Genomic DNA, 20703 nt, shown 5'->3' on the forward strand with positions numbered 1-20703 from the left:
TATTTAGCTGCTCACCAAAGACCCAAAGCAGAGGCTCGGGTGCCAGGCGGACAGAGCAGCAGACGTCAAAGCTCACTCTTTCTTCAAAAATATCAACTTCAAGAGGCTAGAAGCTGGAATAGTTGAGCCTCCTTTTGTGCCGGATGTGAGTAGACTGATATAGTGTTCCTTGTTTTACGGTGGTTCATCATTTACATGTCACTCATTTTTGCTGACAGCCACATCATATGTGGTTTTTCCCTAGTATAAGCCAATATTGACTGTGAACCAATAAATGAATAATGAATAGGGGTGAGAACCTATAAGTACCTCACCATATGATCTGATATGATTTGCGATACAAGGCTCACGATAACAATTTTTTAAAATCTTTATTTTATCAGGCAGGCTCATTGAGATTAATATCTCTTTTACAAGAGAGGCCTGAGCACAGAGCAACATTCACAAATATCAAACAACACAAAATACACTAACGGAAACAGTTACAATAATCAGTAAAAACATCAGACAAAAGAGATTTAAAATCACCAAGATGAATGATTGACTGTAGTTTAAGAGTAGATTGCAATTTGTTCCATTTAAGAGGAGCATAATAGCTAAAGCCAGTTCTGCCAACATTAGTGCGTGTGAGTGGAATGTTTAGGGTTAAGTAGTTGGATGATCGCGTTTTGTAGTTACTGGATTTGAATGACAGGAGAGATGTGCGGTAGTTAGGAAGTTTGCACAATAAAGCCTTATAGATGAATAACATGATGTGGATATTTCTTCTTGACTGTAGTGAAGACCAACCAACGTTTTGATAAAGGGTACAATGATGAGTGCAGAAATTGTCATTGGTGATGAAACGTAGTGCACTGTGATAGACCGGGTTTAACTGCTGAAGAGTTGATGGAGCTGCATGACAGTACAGGATGTTCCCATCATCAAGAACAGAAAAAAACAAGATAACACAATGGTTTTTCGGTTAGAAATTGACAGACAGCCTTCGATTCTATATAGGAAGCTAAGTTTGAATTTAAGTTTACGGATTAGATGATGAATATGAGTTTTGAATGATAAGTTACTGTCAATCCAAATTCCTAAGTATTTGTATGAATCAGTGAGAGCAATTTGAGTACCATTTAGGGACTTGATTCTGGGTAAGTCATTATCATTAATGGTGGAAGTGGAGAAAACCATGTATTTAGTTTTTTCAGCATTTAAAACTAATCTGTGGTTATGAAGAGATATTTGTAAACAATCAAAAGCAGTCTGTAAATGATTGATGATTGATGATGAATTATCTCGTGATATAGAGACATCAATTATCTATACATGGTTCAGGAAATCATTCTACAATCCATTTGAACTGGAAGGGTGGCCGCCATCCCTCCCACTTCTAACGGACTGGGCGTCTGCCGCCATCAATTGCAGCCGATGCGTTAATTTGGGGGCATTCTAGGTCTTTTTCTGCTGATTTTCAGTCACTTTCTTTTGATTTTAGGGCATTACTGTGTACCTTCCTGTTGATGTTGGTTTCGTGAACAGGAAGTGATCTGGGAATGTCCCAAAATGAATAGTAAGTGACTCAAAATGAACAGGAAGAGACCTACATATAAATGCCCCCAAAGCCGGGAAGACTGGCTGTGAATGCTCTGGTTTCAGTGTCATTGACGATGCTAAATGATGCCCAATCCATTTTGACTGGAAGGGGCGAATGAACGAACATTCGTTCAACCACTCCCAGTCGAAATGAATTGGACCTCTAGTGCCGTAAATGGCAGCCAATGTTAAGCTAACATAGACACTATTCTAGTGTAAGATTTTGGTATCTACGTGTTGCTGTTTCCTTTTTTTTAAAACAGTGAAACCTTTTTAAAACGATATATCGAACCTTGGCAGGAGCATATCGATAACCTTCCTAAAGTATTGCGATATAGCTCCATTTTGATATACTGTTACACCCTTAATAATGAATAAGTGATCACTTCGAATTGTTCCATATACACAACAAATTGATTGTTATCTGATTATGAAATCAGAAGGCAGTAAAAACCATAATATTCTTGAAAAGTCCCTATGTTTTTAAAAGCGATAACAATCTACAGTTTAGTATTTTAGCAAGAAACCTGAAGTCAATCCCTATGATTTGCTCTCGCAGGCTATATTTGACCACCGCGCTTCGAATTTGACACCTATGGTTTACGTCTTTGCCTGATTGTTTTGTTGTTGTTGTTTTTGTTTTAAATAAAAATATATGCTTTTTGAAAATGTGTTTTTCATGTAAAAGAAAGCTACCTTTGCCAATATGCTTTTGTAAAAGTTAGTTTTTATCCGTGTCTTTAAAAATTTGGCCTCTGTAGCAAAGCTTTTAATGGATAATACCCAATGTTATGGCTGCTGGGTGGTGGCCCTTTTAAAAACAAGCCCTAATTTTCAAGTTTCTTATTGAGATCAAGACAGAAATGGCATTTCCTCTAATCATTTTCATTGTCATTGTCCTCTTACAGCCTCGGGCAGTCTACTGCAAAGATGTGTTGGACATCGAGCAGTTCTCCACAGTCAAGGGAGTAAATTTGGACCAAACTGACAATGACTTCTACTCCAAATTTGCAACAGGCAGTGTTTCCATCCCATGGCAGAATGAGGTAAGTGTGTGCCTTGACGTAACTTTTTTTTTTTTTTTTTTAATGAAATATTTTTTGCAGAACATATGACTTAACCCTTTATAGGGCACTCTTTTAACTCATTGGCTTGCCATTGACGACACCTTTTTGAAGGGGAGAAAAGGTGATGTCCTTGTATTTGGCAGTGTTGTCACAGATTACTTTTTAACTATTATCATTATACAGTAATACGATGCAATTGCAGAGCATCCCTTTGCAATGCAGGATAAGTTAAAATCTCAAAAGTGACGCGCAAGTATGAAATCTAAATAAACATAAATATAAAATGCGTATGAGACAGACCTATAATTCAGGCAGTGCAAATTATTGATGTAGTGTTACTAGGATGTGAGCCTCGTCTTTCAACAATCACATAGCCTTTTTCTATGCCTTGCATTTTCTGGTCACCTCGACTTGTACAAGTCCTTGTTCCTCGCCGTCTCCTTTCTCCCATCCTAGACTCGGTCTTGACAGACTTGTAGTTCTGTCACCTGGCCAGCACCTTCCAGCTTGAGAATCGGGCCATCCTCATTGTCTCAGGCTCCTAAAAAAACATGTTTGTTTTAGAAAGATAGGTGTTTTGGTCCATCTTTTTTATAAAGTGACTAATGCTGGCCACTTACTTCAGCCCAAGGACACCTGGGCAGCACCATAAAGCCGATGTTGTGGAAGCTGCTGTAGATGTTCTTCCAAAGGTGCATGGGGTCAAAGTAGACGAAGATCTGCTTGTTGCTGTAGGCGAAGGGGTTGGTGTAGGTTTTTACGTTGAAATTGCAGTGAATAAATGAGTAAATCCCTGAATTCTTTATAGATATGGATGTAAAACAGTCTTGATTCTTGGTTAAAAGCAAAAGAAACCATGGAGGTAGCATTTATTTTACGTAAATATTTCGAATGTGCGGCTCGTCTTTCAGTTCACTGTGGCGCCGTCTTACCACAAGTCCACAGCAAAGAGCTTTTTACGTTGAAATTCTTGTGAATAAATGCTTAAATCCCTGAATTCTTTATTGATATGGACGTAAAACAGTCTAAATTCTTGGTTAAAAGCAACAACAACAACAACAACAACAAAAACCCGGGCGTTTTTAATTTAATTTACGTAAAAATGTCTAAGAATGATACTAGCCTGTTAGCTCTTTGTTATGATAAGGGGGCTGCCACAATGCCTTTTTCCATTGAAAAGTCTTGTGAATAAATGCTTAAATAACTGAATTCTTTATAGATAGCTAGACGTAAACCAGTCTCGATTTTTGGTTAAAAGCAAAAACCTGGCAGTTGACGGTTATTTTACGTAAATATTGCGAGGTATGGAGCGGCTAATTTCTCCGATTTATTTTTTTCACAACGTTTCAAAATGCATGCATGGTACGAAAAATATAATAATTACCTTGAATCCTCGAACAAATCACTCCTGAGACAATCCTTCTTGTTAGTATGCGGTCCAGATTTCGTAATTTTTTAATGTAAATCCGCATTGTGCTCGAAAACGTGTGAGAGTTTCACTAGTCCCACCGATATCTAATAAATGAAGCAGAGTCACACAGCCCCCTATGGGCAGGCGGGGCGCAGAGAATGACCAAGCTTCCCTGTCAAGTATCTTCATGTTTATGATACATTATGAGGCAAGTACAAAATAGTAACACACAGACACTAAGGAAACTAACTTTAATAAGATTACTGGTTTGGAAAAATGATCTCATTAGATTGCTCGTTACTGAAAGAAAGTAATCAGATTACAGTAACGCTGGTATTTATACGGTTAAGTTATTTAAAGTCACTTTCCATTCAAAGAGTGAAGATAAGAAGTCTATGAAAAATTGCATTTCCTTTGTCTATTAATTAGTAATGTGTTGTGAGCATTTGAAAACAGTTTAAACAATTTTAATCTCTGTTCATCAACAATGGAGCCAATGCTTGAAAAAGACCAAAAAGGTCTTCTCTCTTCTCCAGATGATAGAAACGGAGTGTTTCAGAGATCTGAATGTGTTTGGCCCTCAAGGGATGAGACCCCCGGACCTCGACTGGAGTCAACCTCCGGAACCCCCAAGACGCAGCCTGCTGGACAGGATCTTCAGGAGGCACGTACGTAGAAACAATCAAGCATGTGTTCCATGATGCAAATTGTAAATCTAACGGAATTTCTTTTTCCGGCTGGTTTAGCACCCAGAAGTGTCCATTTCCCACAGCCGTGTGCAGTCTTCCAGCGTGAACTCTGTGGACTCTATGTCTAACTCTGCCCCCTAGTGGTGCGGTGACGGCGTGGGAGACAAAGGGATGACGCCCTGAGTTTTTTTTTACCCGCTGCTAATTAGTCCACAGCTGGGTCCTGAGACTGTCTGAAGTCTCATGGGTCAACCCATTAGGTGAGGTTGACCTGGCCCAGGTATGCGGCCAGGTTTTTTGGGGGGGTTGGGGGTGGGCAGAGACATTTTGAGAAGTACTTTGGACAAGCTCTCTTACCCTCAGGAACGTTGGACTACAGAACAGAGCCACTTGTATCGATGAAAGGATAGTAACTAAGCTAATATTTTTTTCAGGGCATCCATTGTATTATAACAACCCACCACAAGGAATAGGGAAGTGGGTCCCTTGATGTTTGATTTTCCAAAAATACTCTTTGACTTCCTGGCCTGTACCAATAGTTACCCATCTCCAGTGTCAACATCTGTGTATCACTGATAGTCTCTTCTCTGTATTTCCCACCTGTGTTACCTCACATTACTCCTTAGCATTCAGAACAGACCGCCTCGTCTACAACCTCAGCTCATGTGAAGCATCGCCTCGTGTTCACTCAGGCCAAAGATTACAGATCAGTTGCGTGATGTTGATTTTGTGGTCTGAACTCTGAAGTTGTCATTTCAATCATGTGGGGTCACTATGTGAGCTGTTAGCTCTGTATAAAACACACTTTTTCTATACGTGAACCTGCAGGCATATCATATAGCTCGCATACAAACACATCCGTTACAGCATTGTGAGATTCGTGGTGTGTTGTCATTGCATGGACAAGTGTATGTATGGACAGCTGTATCCCTCTGCTTTTGCATACCTCATTCCACTGATGTTATTGTATACCATACAGCACAGGTATCTCCCTCAGTTTACAGTGTCACTTTAGAGGACATTATGTGACAAATATACTCTTTAGAATTAGAAAATATGAGGGGTTTTGCCACCCTGTGATGTGGAGAGGAACACATGCACTCAGCCTGACGTAGAAGTTGCACAATTTAAAATAATGTCATGCTGTTTTACCTCTCAAGGCACATCATTGCATGGGTAACACCATGCACTGCATCTTTTCTACGGTTTAGTTACAGCATCTGAAAATTTTAAGTGTTCTTGTTCCCTTTATGCCTTTTACATTTCAATAATATTGCTGCCTCACTTTTACATGTACTGGTTTTTGTATTTTTAATGCCTCGTCTTGTCTAAAGGCTTTTCATCTTGTTATATTTCTGAGAATCAACAAGGATATAAACTGAATGGTTGGTCTTATCTACATTTTATTTATCTGGTCCACTTCATTTATGTCTGGGAGAGGACAAAGCCGGAAAAAAACGAAATATAATATTAAAAAAAAAAAACAGTGGCCTTCCTGCAGCAGCACAGCCAATTAAGAAGGACGAATCACTTGGCCTTTTTCCTTCCCAAGAACATTATTTTGCTATTTTGGGAGATACATTTAGTAATTTAATCCCCCAGTTCTCCAAGTTTGATCCCTAAGTCCCTATACCTGTGTACTTGATATGAAAAAAAAAAATTCTGAATCAGACTGAAGTGCCTCCCTGTTTGCATGACCTCCCAGACAATGCCCACACAGACATACGCACTTGTGTGATCTATGACTGTCTGTCTTTTTGTGTCATTGAGAACACATTAATACAAATAACAAGAAGTGAGGAATGGCTGTGGGAGGGTTGCTGGGTGCATGTGAAAGCCAAACCCACTGTGTCTTTCAAGTCCTAATAAACTTTGTGCTTTCGTTTGAGTTACTTGTTTTTGTCTCATAATGTTAAAATCTAAGTAGAATTATTAAGAGAGCTGTTCAAATACCAATTCTAATTCATCCAGGAAGGAGAATGCCCTCATTAACATGCCATATTTTTTATTAGTGTCTTGTTTTGACTGATGCATATAATATGGTTTTTGAAGAGGAAAAACGCCCACCCCACTATGAAGCAACTGCACTTACGCCAAACCAAATGCTGTAACAAAATTAATGATAGACTGGGCAAGGTGACAAGGAAGAGGAAAGTCTGGAATAACCTGCCCAATTTCTTTCTTTTTTTTTTTAATTTTAACTTTAATGCATAAGATAGGTAAAAATCAGTGCATCGCCTTTTAATTGAAAAAAAAAATGTTTTTTTAAAACAGCGTTTTTCAGAGGTGAGCGAACTCCACCAAATAGAACAGCTTGGAAAATGACCTTGACATTTTCCCATAGCAAATTGTCTTGCAAACCTGAAAAAGGACAAAGAATTTAAAGAAAGGAAGGTCACTTTTAAGATGTTGGCCCCGTGGCCCTATCCCGGAAAAATAAGATGAAGATATGTGAATACAAGTTATTTGAGTGGAATCAAACAACTTCATGTATGATTAACTGTATAATATTGATCATGCTCATCTAAAAATAGTTCTGCATACAGTGGTATGAAAATGTATCTGAACCTTTTGGAATTGCTCACATTTCTGCATAAAATCACCATCAAACGAAAGTGAAAATACAGTGTCTGCTTTGATTAAAACCACCCAAACAAGTTTTCATATTTTAATGAGGATAGCATGCAATCGCTTTGGCATTGTGTGCAGAGGACCACAGATCTGGAATGAACTGGACGAAACACTTAAAATGTCACACTCCATCTCTATTTTTAAGAAAAAACTGAAAACTCATCTCCTTGCTATGTATGCTTAATATGCTGTCTTTGAATAACATTCCTAAGGTATCACATGTCAAATCCGATGTAATCAGAATTTTGAAATTTCCAATAGTTAATTGTAAGTATGTGTATGGATGTGTGTATGTGTGTGTTGTTTGACTGGGCCCCTACTAAAACCTTTAAATAGCTTATTCGGAGTGTCCCTTTCATGCATCTTGTCAGATGAACTGCTTGTATATATGACCATGTTCTTGTGTGTACCATGATACGATATGTGAATAAACTAAACTAAAAAAAAAAAAAAAAAATGCAAACAATGACAGAAGGGCGAAGAATAAGTAAGTGAACCCTCTGCCTAAGAAGACTTAAAGAGCAATTGAAACCAATTCTTACCAAACATTTTAAGTCAGGTGTGTGCCCAATCAATGATGAGTGGTTTAGAGCTGCCCTGCCCACTATAAAACACAAACTTCTTAAGAAATTTCTTGATGAGAAGCATTGTCTGATGTGCATAATGGTTCGGTCAAAAGAGCTGCCTGTAGACCTGCAATCAAGGATTGTTGATTTGACTGGGAAAGGATACAAAACCATCTCTAAAAGTCTGGAGGTTCATCAATCGACAGTCAGAGAAGTTGCCTACAAATGGAGAGAGTTTGGCACTGTTGCTTCTCTCCCAAGGAGTGGCCGTCCACCAAAGATGACGCCAAGAGTTCAGCACAGAACACACAGAGAGGTAAAAAAAAAAAAAAAAAAGAACCCTAGAGTGTCTGCTAAAGACTCACAGAAATCACTGGCACAGTCCAATAGCTCTGTGCACACATCAACTATATGTAAAAGTATGGCCAAGAATGGTGTTCATGGGAGTACTCCAAGGAGGAAGCCACTGCTGTCTAAAGAAAACATTGTTGCTCGTTTAATGTTCGCAAAAAGGCACTTGGACGCTCCACAGACGTTTTGCCAAAATCTTTTGTGGACTGAAGAAACCAAAGTTGAATTGTTTGGGAGTAACACACAACGTCATGTGTGAAGGAAAAATTGAACAGCTCACCAACATCAACACCTCATCCCCACCGTTTCTGCCTCAGGGCCTGGACAACCTGCAATCATAAATGGAAGAATGAATTCAAAAGTTTATCAGGATGTTTTGCAGGAAAACTTGAGGCCGTCCGTCAGACAGTTGAAGCTAAAAAGAGGATGGATGCTGCAATAATACAATGATCCAAAACACAGAAGTAAATCAACTTCAGAATGTTTTCTGAAGAACAAAATACACATTCTGGAGTGGCCAAGTCAAAGTCCAGCCTTGAATCCCATTGAGATGCTGTGGCATGACCTAAAGACAGCGATTCATGCCAGACATCCCAGGAATCTGACTGAACTACAGCAGTTTTGTAGAGAAGAATGGACCAAGATTAGTTCTGATCGACATGCCAGACTGATTTGTAGCTACAGGAAGCGTCTGGTGGAAGTTATTTCTGCCAAAGGGGGAGGGGGGGCACAAAATATTAAATGTATGGTTCACTTACTTATGATGGTGATTTTATGCAGAAATGTGAGAAATTCCAAAAGGTTCAGGTACTTTTTCATACCACTGTAGATTATGAATTACTTGTATTTAGTCATACAAATCCAGTCTTTTAAATTATTATTTCATGTCATCTTGGTGAATGTTGTGGATGGTCTCTACCACGTTCTTAATTTACTTACATACTGTCCATACAGGTTGATATGCCTAAAAAAATAACCAATATGCATACATCCTAGTAGAAATTTATTACTTTAAGATATCTAATAAATACAGTACATTAATAAAGACCAAAAAATGAAGATGTATGTGAATTAGTATTTTTCAGACATACTTCCAGACTTCTTTGGCCTGCTGCATGTATTTTATTACTGAACAACTGAGTATTTCAACAGAATAATGACTTTGGTATAGAATTGGGTCTTTTGTAACTCACCCTGCAGAAGGCCACAGAGACTGATGGGTAATCCCTCCAATCCAAGTGGAAGGACGCCAAGTTTAGGTCATGGGGATTCCAGTATTTCAACGGGATTTGGTACTTGATTGATGTTTTATTACGCACATCCTAGTACACTAATCGGATGACTTGACTTTTGACAGCTTTCCATGCAATGTTGACACTGGGTGTTAGCTTGACCGTTGAGGCAATATTACTGTTAGATGGCTTTGCTTTGCTTTGCTTGCAGCGCTGAGCAAGGTTGTCATAACATGTGAGATGCTTGACAAAATACAGAATGCCGTTGGGCATCATTTTTCCAGAGTGTGATTCTATTTCGGTGAGGTGCGGGCCAAAAAACAATCATGAAGCAGATGATAGTAACATGAAGTGACGAGTAAACAGGACTTCAGTAACAAACATTTTAAGATGACATGGTTAGGAATTGCTTTACTGTTTCAATGCTTTTGGAGCAATAAGGACAAATAAGAAAATTGCCTAATATAGTAGGAACAAATGAATGTGACAAAATGTGAGTTATTGGTTATTTCAATAACTCTTAGGTGTGTCCCAAGACTTTTGTCCACAGTCTTTCAAGGCAAGCAGGTGTTAGATAACTCGGAGGCTCTAGACCACCCAAACAGAAAATCAGGGTTAATGTCCCACCATCAATTACAAATGTCATGCGCTTTAAGCCCATGGAAACATATCAGTTATAATGAAGGTTAGCCGGAAAGGAGCCAAACCAAACAGGCACGTTTTTCTCCCCCTACCTGACGTTTCGAGCTGTTTCATACTGGATGGATGAGTTGAGGCACTCCCCTAATGACCTCTCTGAGAAATACAGTGGGCTTTAAGCACTGGACGTTATCTAACAATATGTGAAAGTCAGAGAATTGCTTGTCATGTACATGAAACAACCTTGGCGACTTTAGGCCTCGGAAGAGGGAGATGATGAGGCATGTGTGTGCGCGCGCACTCGTGTGTGTTTATCTACAAGAAGATAGCAACATGGCCTTGTAAGCATATCCTGTATATATACACAGGCCCACTCAGACATCCCCAGTCCAAACTCAAAGCCTATGTGACAGCACTGACATCCAAGCTGTTTCTTTCTCTTCGAGCAAAATATTCCTGTGAAAACAAAATGCTGCCTGCAACTTTCAAACTGTGCGCTGGCATTTCCTACCGGCACATGAGGAACATGAGAGGTGAGAGCAAGATTGAAATAGATTCACTAGTCTTCAGTAATCCTTAAAACAGCTTAGAATTTATCTATTTTGCCATATATGAAAGATTTTTGTCTGTTCATGTATTTGGTCTCCTTCTCTAAGGTTTGAGAAAGAATGCAATTGTGGCTCTTCACCATGAACTGGACAGACTTGCAGGTCCATGCCCCAGTAACTGGATTACCCAAGTGCGGAGACGAAGTTCCCTCCTCAGTAAGTTATTTATCTATTTTATTAAGCAATATAGCTGAAACTTAATAGCCAGTTAAGTTTTGAGGCTCAAAACTTTGAAATTGTTCATGTCAAATGTTATATACGGTGCTCATCTGTTTTTAAGGTTCTCCGATCAGAGAAGAAATTGGATACAGTGAGGAGGAAATGTCATATGTGAAACAAGGTGAAGATGCACTGCAGAAAGCTATCAGCATCCTCAGTGAGCAGGAAGGCTGGATTGTTGAAACTGTTGCAGTAAGTATCAAGAAAGGAGCCAGAGATAATAAATGTATGAATATTTGAATATTACATGGCAGTTGGGGTGAATTAAGATGAGGAAATAAAACTGGAAGCTGTTCAATAACCTTTTATTAGTATCTTTCTTTGTTTAATGACAACAATTCAACAAACAAGCATTTTGTTTAATTATGACTTTTCTGTTATCACTATTGCTTTACTTGTTTTATTTTTTTTAAAGAAGAAATTACAATGTTCAACCACCTAGTAGTAGTGTAGTGGCTCATACACTGCCAAAAAGATAATAAATTATGTATCATTATGGATTCCTTAAAACTATTGTTAATTTTAACGAAATATTGTAAAATAAACTCTACTCAATTCTACAGTTCTCAGATTTCAATTCATGAAATTGAAAAACTACAGCCATGGGATATTGTTATATTGATATAAATGGCCTCTATAACTTTTCAGATCAAGTGATGTTTGTGATTCCCCTCAGGCAAATGGTGACAAAGTCCTGAGTAAGGTATTGCCTGGCATTGGAAAGGTGTTCAGACTAGAGGTACTGTTAGAGCAACATCCTGACAGCCTTTACGGAGAGCTGGTGGGAAACATGGAGCAGATGGGGGAGTGGAACCCAAATGTGAAGCAGGTCAAGGTGAGCTAGCATCAAGGGCACACCATTATTTTATGACACACCTGACAGAGAAAGCAGGTTTGTTGACATTTCACACTCTACAGATTCTTCAAAAAATCGGCAAGGACACTATGGTGACTCATGAGGTGTCAGGAGATACACCAGGCAATGTAGTGGGGCCTCGGGATTTTGTCAGCGTTCGATGCGCAAAGCGCCGAGGCTCCACCTGCTTCTTGGCTGGAACGTCCACTCAACATCCAGAGATGCCAGAGCAGAGGGGTGTGGTCCGGTGAGGGAAGACTCGAATGAATAAATAAGCGGCATCATTATCTAATATTAAAAGTAATGACTACGTTTGACAGGGGAGAGAATGGGCCCACATGCATAGTTATGAAGCCCAGCAGTGAAGACCCAAATAAGACCAAATTCACCTGGTTACTAAATATAGATTTAAAGGTACATTGTCTTCTCTGCTCTTCCTTTTCCATAGTGATGGATTTCATTGCAGCCAGAGTATTCTAAAACTAATTCTGCCTTTATTTTTTTTAATTTGCAGGGCTGGATCCCAAAGACCATCATCAATAAAGTGCTCTCCCAGACACAGGTGGACTTTGCCAACCACCTCAGGCAAAGAATGGCCTGTCAGGTTACCGCGGAGATGGCTCACACCTGCTGACAATTTACATCCCTCCGATGCTTTGACATCTGGCATTTGGTAGTGGCAGAGGAGACATGTCATAAACATGCTATGATTAGGCAAAAGTAATTTCTAGGGACATTAGATGAATATATTGCTTGACTAAACATGGGGAAATCTGGGCATATCTGCTGTATCAATTGGCCAAGGGAAAGTTTTTCTTTCACTTACATCATAATTCCGATGAACATATTCATTGCAATAAACCATGAGCCTGTCCGAACAGTAAAACATTGAATAAACCGCACATAGTTTCAGAGTGATAACGCATCGTTCTGCTTTGAAGTTGCACATTTTATTGCAGTGCTTTATTTATTGATTTGATGCGGTTGCAATAAAACGCTGCCAAGTGAATAAACGATTTCTATGTCGTTGTTATTTATGATTGTATGCAAAAAAATCTCCCTATGCATGATACAAAGGAAGCTTTATTTTTATCATTGAGGCATGCCAAGAATTTTATTTTTCTGTCCGTTCTGCATTTTTCAATCTGAATCTGAGTTAACCTTTGATCAGTTACCATGTCAGTTTTTACTCTGATCGTGTAGTGCCCTATGACATTCACCTGCATATTACTCAGTTTATTCTGATAACATGTTCAGATCTTTATTGTTTTTAGACCTTTTGCACTTTTACTCAATTGTATTTATTTATTTTTTACACTGTGCTCATTGATATGCCCATAGTTGTCGATATGATTCGCAAATAAACTTCCATTACATGCCTTCAAAAGTTCAGCTGAGTCTTTGCTCAATTTGAAACACACATTGTTTATTACATAGAATAGATATAATTAAAAGCAAACAACATTTTCATCCTTTTAACAAGCTTCAAGGGCGGGAAATGGCGATGTAACTATGATGTCTGCAGAGGAGAATTTGTGCTATGGTACACGCCACGGTAACTCTGAGCCAGAGAACAATGACGTAATAACTGGGGCTCGCGATAGGAAACGACAATTCCCATGATGCACTTGCGCTACCGTGGCCGCTGGACGGGGGAAGGGAAGCTGAGATTGGAGGGGGAAACAATCAGAAACTGAGGTACTTTTCACTTCTTCTTATCACATAACATGCTCATGTAGGAGTACACCGTGTTCATGTGCTGTGCCGTTTTAAGTGATTCCGAGGCAAAAGGCGATTTATTTGCGTTGATATATGCACTGGGACTCCCTTCTGCGTTCCAGTTGAATAGAGCTACACTTAGCCCGTTAGTTAGCCTGACAGCTGGCTTTTCTTGTGATAACGAGGCGGTTTTAGCTACCCAATTGCAAACACTTCATGTCTATGTCATGGTTTCCTTCGTCCGTGCACTGCGAACACCGAGCGCTCTATTGGCATGCATTGCGTCAATTGCATTCGGTGCTTGAGGTGATGTCGTACCTGAGCCTTTGTGCCGCCTGAGGGGTTGCTAGCTGACATATTGCTAGCTGACTGACAGCTACTGTACTAACTGTGTCGATTAAACGGCTGTAAACTTCGGATTGTAGTAATAATTTAAAAGAAAACAGGTTTTAATTTTTAAAATAAATTTATTACATTTACTATTGAGAAATATTCTTTTATATATATATATATATATATTTATAGAAGACATTCTAAATACAATAAAAATATATACTAGTCCTTCTAAAAAAATTAGCATATTGTGATAAAGTTCATTATTTTCTGTAATGTACTGATAAACATTAGACTTGCATATATTTTAGATTCATTATACACAACTGAAGTAGTTCAAGCCTTTTATTGTTTTAATATTGTTGATTTTAGCATAAAAAGTCAAGAAAACACAAAATTCCGATCTAAAAAAAAAAAATTGCATATTTCATCCTACCAATGCAAAAAAAGTGTTTTTTAAATCCAAAGAGTCAACCTTCAATTAATTATATCAACTATGCACTCAATACTTGGTCGGGAATCCTTTTGCTGAAATGACTGCTTCAATGCGGCGTGGCATGGAAGCAATCCGCCTGTGGCACTGCTGAGGTGTTATGGAGGCCCAGGATGCTTCGATAGCGGGCTTAAGCTCATCCACAGTGTTGGGTCTTGTGTCTCTCAACTTCCTCTTCACAATATCTTACAGATTCTCAATGGGGTTCAGGTCAGGAGAGTTGACAGGCCAATTGAGCACAGTAATGCCATGGTCGGTGAACCATTTACCAGTGGTTATGGCACTGTTAGCAGGTGCCAAGTCGTGCTGAAAAATGAAATCTTCATCTCCATAAAGCTTTTCAGCAGATGGAAGCATGAAATGCTCCAAAATCTCCTGATAGCTAGCTGCATTGACCCTGCCCTTGATAAAACACAGTAGACCAACACCAGCAGCTGACATGGCACCTCAGACCATCACTTGACTGTGGGTTCTTGACACTGGACTTCAGGGATTTTGGCATTTCCTTCTAACCAGTCTTCCTCCAAACTCTGGCACCTTGCTTTCCGAATGACATGCAAAATTTGCTTTCATCTGAAAAAAGTACTTTGGACCACTGAGCAACAGTCCAGTGCTGCTTCTCTGTAGCCCAGGTCAGGCGCTTCTACTGCTGTTTCAGGTTCAAAAGTGGCTTGACCTGGGGATTGCGGCCCCTGTAGCCCATTTCCAGCACACGCCTGTGCACGGTGGCTCTGGATGTTTCTACTCCAGACTCAGTCCACTGTTTCTGCAGGGCCTCCAAGGTCTGGAATCGGCCCTTCTCCGTAATCTTTCTCAGGGTGCGGTCACCTCTTCTGGTTGTGCAGTGTTTCCTGCCACACTTTTTCCTTCCCACAGACTGCCTTGAAACAGCACTCTGGGAACAGCCTATTCGCTCAGAAATTTCTTTCTGTTTTAGCCTCTTGCTTGAGGGTGTTTATGATGGCCTTCTGGACAGCAGTCAGGTCGGCAGTCTTGCCCATGATTGCGATTTTGAGTAATGAACCAGGCTGAGAGTTTTTAAAAGCCTCAGGATCTTTCGCAGGGGTTTTGAGTTAATTCGTTAATTCAGATGATTAGGTTAGTAGCTTCTTTAGAGTACCTTTTCATGATATGCTAATTTTTTGAGATAGGGTTTTTTTTTCTTGACTTTTTTGCCAAAATCATCAATATTAAAACAATAAAAGGCTTGAACTACTTCAGTTGTGTGTAATGAATCTAAAATATATGAAAGTCTAATGTTTATCAGTACATTACAGGAAATAATGAACTTTATCACAATATTCTATTTTTTTGAGAAGGACCGGTATGTATAAGCATTTCACCCTTTCAGAGACAGTGGTCACTACAGTGGATTAAGGGTGTGACAAAATATCAAAATGGTGATATATCGTGATACTTTGTATCCCAAAAGGTTATCGATATGCTCCTGCCAAGAATCGAGATACCATTTTGAAAAGGTGTCAATGTCTAAAAAAAAAATAAATAAAAATGGACCAACAAGTTGCTACCAAAATTTTCCACCATAATAGTGTCTCAGTTAACTCTAAGGCTGCATTGACGGTGCTCGACGCCCAATCCATTTAGACTAGGAACGTTCGTTCGTTCGGAACCAGCGCATTCACAGTCATTCTGTCCGATTTCAGGGCATTTCCAGGTCATTTTCTGTTGAGTTTGAGTCACTGCCTATTCATTTGGGTGATTCCCAGGTCATTACCTGTTCTGTAACTCAAACAGGAAGAGACCCATAAAATACCCCAAAATCAACAGGAAGTAACTGAAAATGAACAGGTAAATGACCTTAAATGGCCCAAAATTACCTCATTGCCTGGCATTGGCTGCCACTCCGGCCATAGACGTTCAATCAGTTTGAAGTGGGAGGGATGGTACTGCCACCCTCCGAGTTCAAATGGATTGGACGTCTACTAATGATAAACTCATTCCAATTCACAGCAGAAGCTTGTTTTTCTGTTTATTAGTTGTTTGTAGAATATCCTAGAATTATTTCCTGACCAATGTACCGATAATCGTTGTATCGTCAGATCGTTCTCGTGAGCCTGGTATCGCAAATCGTATCGTATCGTGAGGTACCAAGAGGTTCCCACTCCTACAGTGGACAGCTATTCAAAAGTTGACACATTTTAATCATTATTGTATTTTTATGTTTGTTGTTTTATAATATAAATGTATATGTTAATTCAATTTTAATAAAAACTGAATTAAATCAAAATAAATATGATCAAGAGACTCTCTAAAGTAGATCCCTTCCAAATAGTATTTAACTCATTATAAGCCATCGATGGCGATAGACGTCCAATTCATCTAAATCAGAAAGACTTTGCTGTGAATGCTCATGTTTCAGTGCCACTGGCAATTCGCCCGTTCTCAGTAAAAATGGACTGGACGTCTAGCAGTGGCCTGTCAGGGTTAGAAAGAAAGAAAAAAAAAAAACAGAATTCGTAAATGATAGGGTTATTACAGTAAGGGTCGGTGGGATCGGTTTTGGGTCGGTTTTTTGATTGCATGTTTGATTTTTGAAAAAGGCAGTAATTTGTAGGGATGTCCTGATTGCATATTTTTGCATCCGAGTCACCTGATTTTGAGAATCTCCCGATACCAAGTCCCGATACGACACTGAAAAAAAAGTTTATTTATTTATTTTTTTTGCACAAAAGGTTTAAACACGTTACTGTCCCACCGTGCCGCCTTGATAATGTGAATTATTTTCAAAAAAGAATAATGTAGAAAAATGCTTGTCTTTATTCAATGCTTCAATGAGTGAGTTCACTCAAATCTGCTCATGCTGCTGAAAACAGCCAATCACTTATACAATGAGTTGCCCAGCATACTTATGACTGGGCTTCAAGGTTAACGATGATTTACACATTTGTACCTTTGATCATAGAGCTACCAGGCTTCTGTGGCAAGATCAAAGCTACAAACCCGTCAATCATGGTCAACTTTAAGTACCAAACGCAAGCTGCACTGGACAGCTTGAATGCACTGCTTAGCAGGATGGAGGGTGTGGCGCTAGGAGTGGGAACCTCTTGGTATCTCACGATGCGATACGATTTGCGATACAAAGCTAATGATAACGATGATCTGACGATATAGCGATACAACGATTTGCGATACATTGGTTAGGAAATCATTCTAGGATATTCTACAAAAAACTAATAAACAGTAAAACAAGCTTCTGCTGTGAAGTGGAATGAGTTTATCACTAGTAGACGTTCAATCCGTTTGACGTGGGAGGGATTGCAGCGAATGAACGAATGCCAGGCAATGAGTAATTTTGGGCCATTTCAGGTCATTTACCTGTTGATTTTCAGTTACTTCTTGTTGATTTTTGGGTATGTTATGGGTCACTTGCTGTTTATCTTGCGTTACAGAACAGGAAGTGACCTGGGAATCACCCAAATGAATAGGCAGTGACTCAAACTCAATAGGAAATGCCCTAAAATGAAAAGCAAGTGACCTGTAAATGCCCCGAAAATCGAAACGAATGACTGTGAATGCTCTGGTTTTGAATGAACGAACGTTCCCAGTCTAAATGGATTGGGCGTCGAGCACCGTCAATGGCAGCCTTATTTTTTATTTATTTTTTTAATTGACACCTTTTTAAAACGATATCTCGATTCTTCACAGGAGCATATCGATAACCTTTTGGGATACAAAGTATCACGATATATCACCATTTCGATATTTTGTCACACCCCTATGTGGCGCTGTACAAGCATCAAGCAAAAAAAAAAATTTCTAATTAAAAACCCGATCCTTTTCACCCAATTCCAATCATATGAAAAATGGCCCGATCGGCCCGATTTCTGATTACGTGATCGGATCGGGACATCAGTTTGGGTGTGGTGGCTCAGTGGTAGTGTCCCACAACCCAGTGGTTGTGGGTTTGATTCTTCACATTGATGAACTCGTTTTAGTATCCTTGAGCAAGGTACTGAACCCCACGTTGCTCCTGGTGCTTGGTTACCAGTAGGTAGTGGTGGTGTAGTGTAAAGGGCTTAGAGGGCCTTGAAAGGTGGAAAAGCGCTCTACAAGTACCTCTACCATCCCTAATAATCCCTAATAGTTTTTTTTTTCTTTAAGTGAAACTAATTGATAATAATATTTTTTAAATAATGACTAATTAATGACTAATAATGAATAATTATTTCAGACACTCGGGTTGAAAATTTGCAATTTTTTAATTTCCAGATGTTCTTCTCATGCATTTTAAATAGTTTTACAAAACTGAAAAGATACTTCAAATCCATTGAGATTTGGCTAAGTAATCACATTTCTCTCTGTAGAATTTGTAGAAATTTAGATCTTAAAATCTGAGAAAAGAGCCATTTTTGCTCTGGAGCCATCGGTTCTTGAAATAGACTTCTGACCTTCGCTTTGATCATTTATGTAATGGCATCACCAGCCTGGCCTGTATGGCATTTTGCAGCAATATCTTTAATATGCATACAAAAGCACTTTCAAACACAAGTTTAAGAAACAAACCTTGATGGGAAAGTGTCTTAGGTGAAAGTTTATACATGGATGATTTACATAATATATTTTTTAAATTTCCTAAGATAGACAATAATTACTTTTTATATCTTATGCCTTTCAGTGTCTATAGGAGAGCTGTGTGATTAATTTCTTTTTCTTTGTTTTGCAGATAGTAAAATTTATGAGTCCTCCTCCAAAAAATTGTTGCCATAAAGAACGCCAGTTCACCCATGACCCGGATCCGGATGCCTGGCCTTCTTATTGTTTCACATGAGGCTTAAGATAACTCAGTCAATTAAAGTGTACTGCTATCTCGAAGTGCTTATTGGATTTGTCTCGAGAGCCAAAGTAATGGAAGTGTCTACTATGAGGAGATCTCAAGCCTGAAAAGCGATGTCATTATCCAGCTTCTGGGCACCTCCGATGGCGATGAGGAGCAAAGCAACTGGCCAAGCAGATCTGTGGATGGGAGGAAGGAGGGAGGGTTCCGGGAAACGTGCCATTTCCTCTGGGTGCTAGACTGGTATCTGCACATTCCGCTCCGTGTGCACACTCAAGGTTAGGAGAACATAAGAGGAGGCTGTCTGCCTCTCGAACCAGTCGAACCAACAGTCATCGTCAGTTCCCAGGGAATACCCGAGATGTTAACTACCCGGATATCTGTTACTAACTCGATGAAGTCCAACTTGTGACCGTGGACGTTTTGATCTAATTGAAGCATAAATACTTGCAATCACTACACATGTGCGCTCAAGAAACCATGGTAGTCCTTGTAGCAGCTTGTCAGCCCACGTCAGTCTGGGATTTCAGAAGCCTTTAAAGGCAAAATCGGGAAGACCCTTGCCAGTCAACACACTCATATGCAATGGAAGAAGACACTGATGTCACTTTCCACCTTGAGGTAATGAATTTGGCCTTCCACATATCTCACCATTTTATTTGGACTAAAAAATTGAGGTTGTTGTGTCTTGGCCCTCTTAGCTCTTATTAGTATTGTCATTTTTATGGAGATGGGTTCTTATCCTGTACTGTTTAACAATTGAGAGCTCATTTGTTTTTAGCAGTTCACCCACATGTGTTTAATTTAAGACCTAAGGTCAACAGCTTTCTCCACTGCTTTAGCTTGTAATCTCTGCGCTGGCTCGCTTTGCCATGTTACCATGGCGGCAGCTGACAGAGCACTTCTCTTATCCTCAGATTGCTTTCCCTTTGTAAGGTCGCTTTTTATTAAGGCTTCCACATGAATTTAGTCGCCAACAATCAATGAGTTAAACATGTTTTTTTGTTTTTATTGTGTGTGCATCTCATAACCATCTTCTGCATGTGACACTCTGCGTACTCTTAGGGCCAAAACAGTTTGTCTCCTGAATGTAAATCATCAGAGGAGACTACCAACGGACTTTCCAACCAAAAGCCTGTGAGTACTGTTAATAATCCATTCTGTTTGTATTCTCCACCTTCAAGATTTCCTCCTCCTTCAAAAATGATTTTGTCTTTCCAGATTATGAATGGATTGATTATCAGTCATAATGTCAGAGACAACACCAACGGTTGTTCACCTCTCGCATCTCTGCCGGTAATTGCTTTTCGCTAGCAGAAAGAATGATTGATTCATGTGTTGTAGCAAGTGGAACGTCTTAAGATATAATAACGATTTTTAAGAAATGTTGACCTCAGATTGGTTCATCTTTAGAAAAATTTAAATGTAATTTAGGTCAGTACAGTACCAGACAAGACAAACAAAAATTTGCAGTATGTATAACCTTGGTTACAATTAGGGATGCAACGATAAA

General features: G+C 39.3%; 3 protein-coding genes across 4 annotated transcripts in view; all 3 read left to right on the forward strand.

Moving 5' to 3' along the window:
* Positions 1 to 8042, forward strand: part of grk5l (G protein-coupled receptor kinase 5 like) — a 47973-nt gene extending 39931 nt beyond the window's left edge. Inside the window, exons 13-16 of one of the 2 annotated variants that reach the window (XM_057831485.1) lie at positions 8 to 145; positions 2490 to 2627; positions 4596 to 4727; positions 4806 to 8039. In XM_057831485.1, the coding sequence (XP_057687468.1) occupies positions 8 to 145; positions 2490 to 2627; positions 4596 to 4727; positions 4806 to 4889 (492 nt within the window). In that variant the 3' untranslated portion in view covers positions 4890 to 8039. Of the gene's footprint in view, positions 1 to 7; positions 146 to 2489; positions 2628 to 4595; positions 4728 to 4805 lie in introns of both variants that reach the window. The other variant, XM_057831486.1, reaches the window with a different exon arrangement.
* A 2527-nt stretch (positions 8043 to 10569) lies between these two features.
* star (steroidogenic acute regulatory protein) lies at positions 10570 to 13224 on the forward strand. The gene is made up of 7 exons (XM_057832041.1): positions 10570 to 10700; positions 10824 to 10931; positions 11056 to 11186; positions 11671 to 11829; positions 11913 to 12097; positions 12171 to 12264; positions 12365 to 13224. The coding sequence occupies exons 1-7, from the start codon at positions 10637 to 10639 to the stop codon at positions 12482 to 12484; spliced, it is 861 nt and encodes a 286-aa protein (XP_057688024.1). The 5' UTR covers positions 10570 to 10636; the 3' UTR covers positions 12485 to 13224.
* Positions 13225 to 13485: 261 nt separating this feature from the next.
* Positions 13486 to 20703, forward strand: part of elmod3 (ELMO/CED-12 domain containing 3) — a 30102-nt gene continuing 22884 nt past the window's right edge. The window contains exons 1-4 of the mRNA XM_057832522.1: positions 13486 to 13548; positions 19080 to 19811; positions 20256 to 20327; positions 20412 to 20486. Coding sequence (XP_057688505.1) covers positions 19776 to 19811; positions 20256 to 20327; positions 20412 to 20486 — 183 coding nt within the window. The 5' untranslated portion in view covers positions 13486 to 13548; positions 19080 to 19775. The remainder of the gene's footprint in view (positions 13549 to 19079; positions 19812 to 20255; positions 20328 to 20411; positions 20487 to 20703) is intronic.

Source organism: Corythoichthys intestinalis, chromosome 3 (genome assembly GCF_030265065.1).
Source record: "Corythoichthys intestinalis isolate RoL2023-P3 chromosome 3, ASM3026506v1, whole genome shotgun sequence".
Classification (NCBI taxonomy): Eukaryota; Metazoa; Chordata; class Actinopteri; order Syngnathiformes; family Syngnathidae; genus Corythoichthys; species Corythoichthys intestinalis.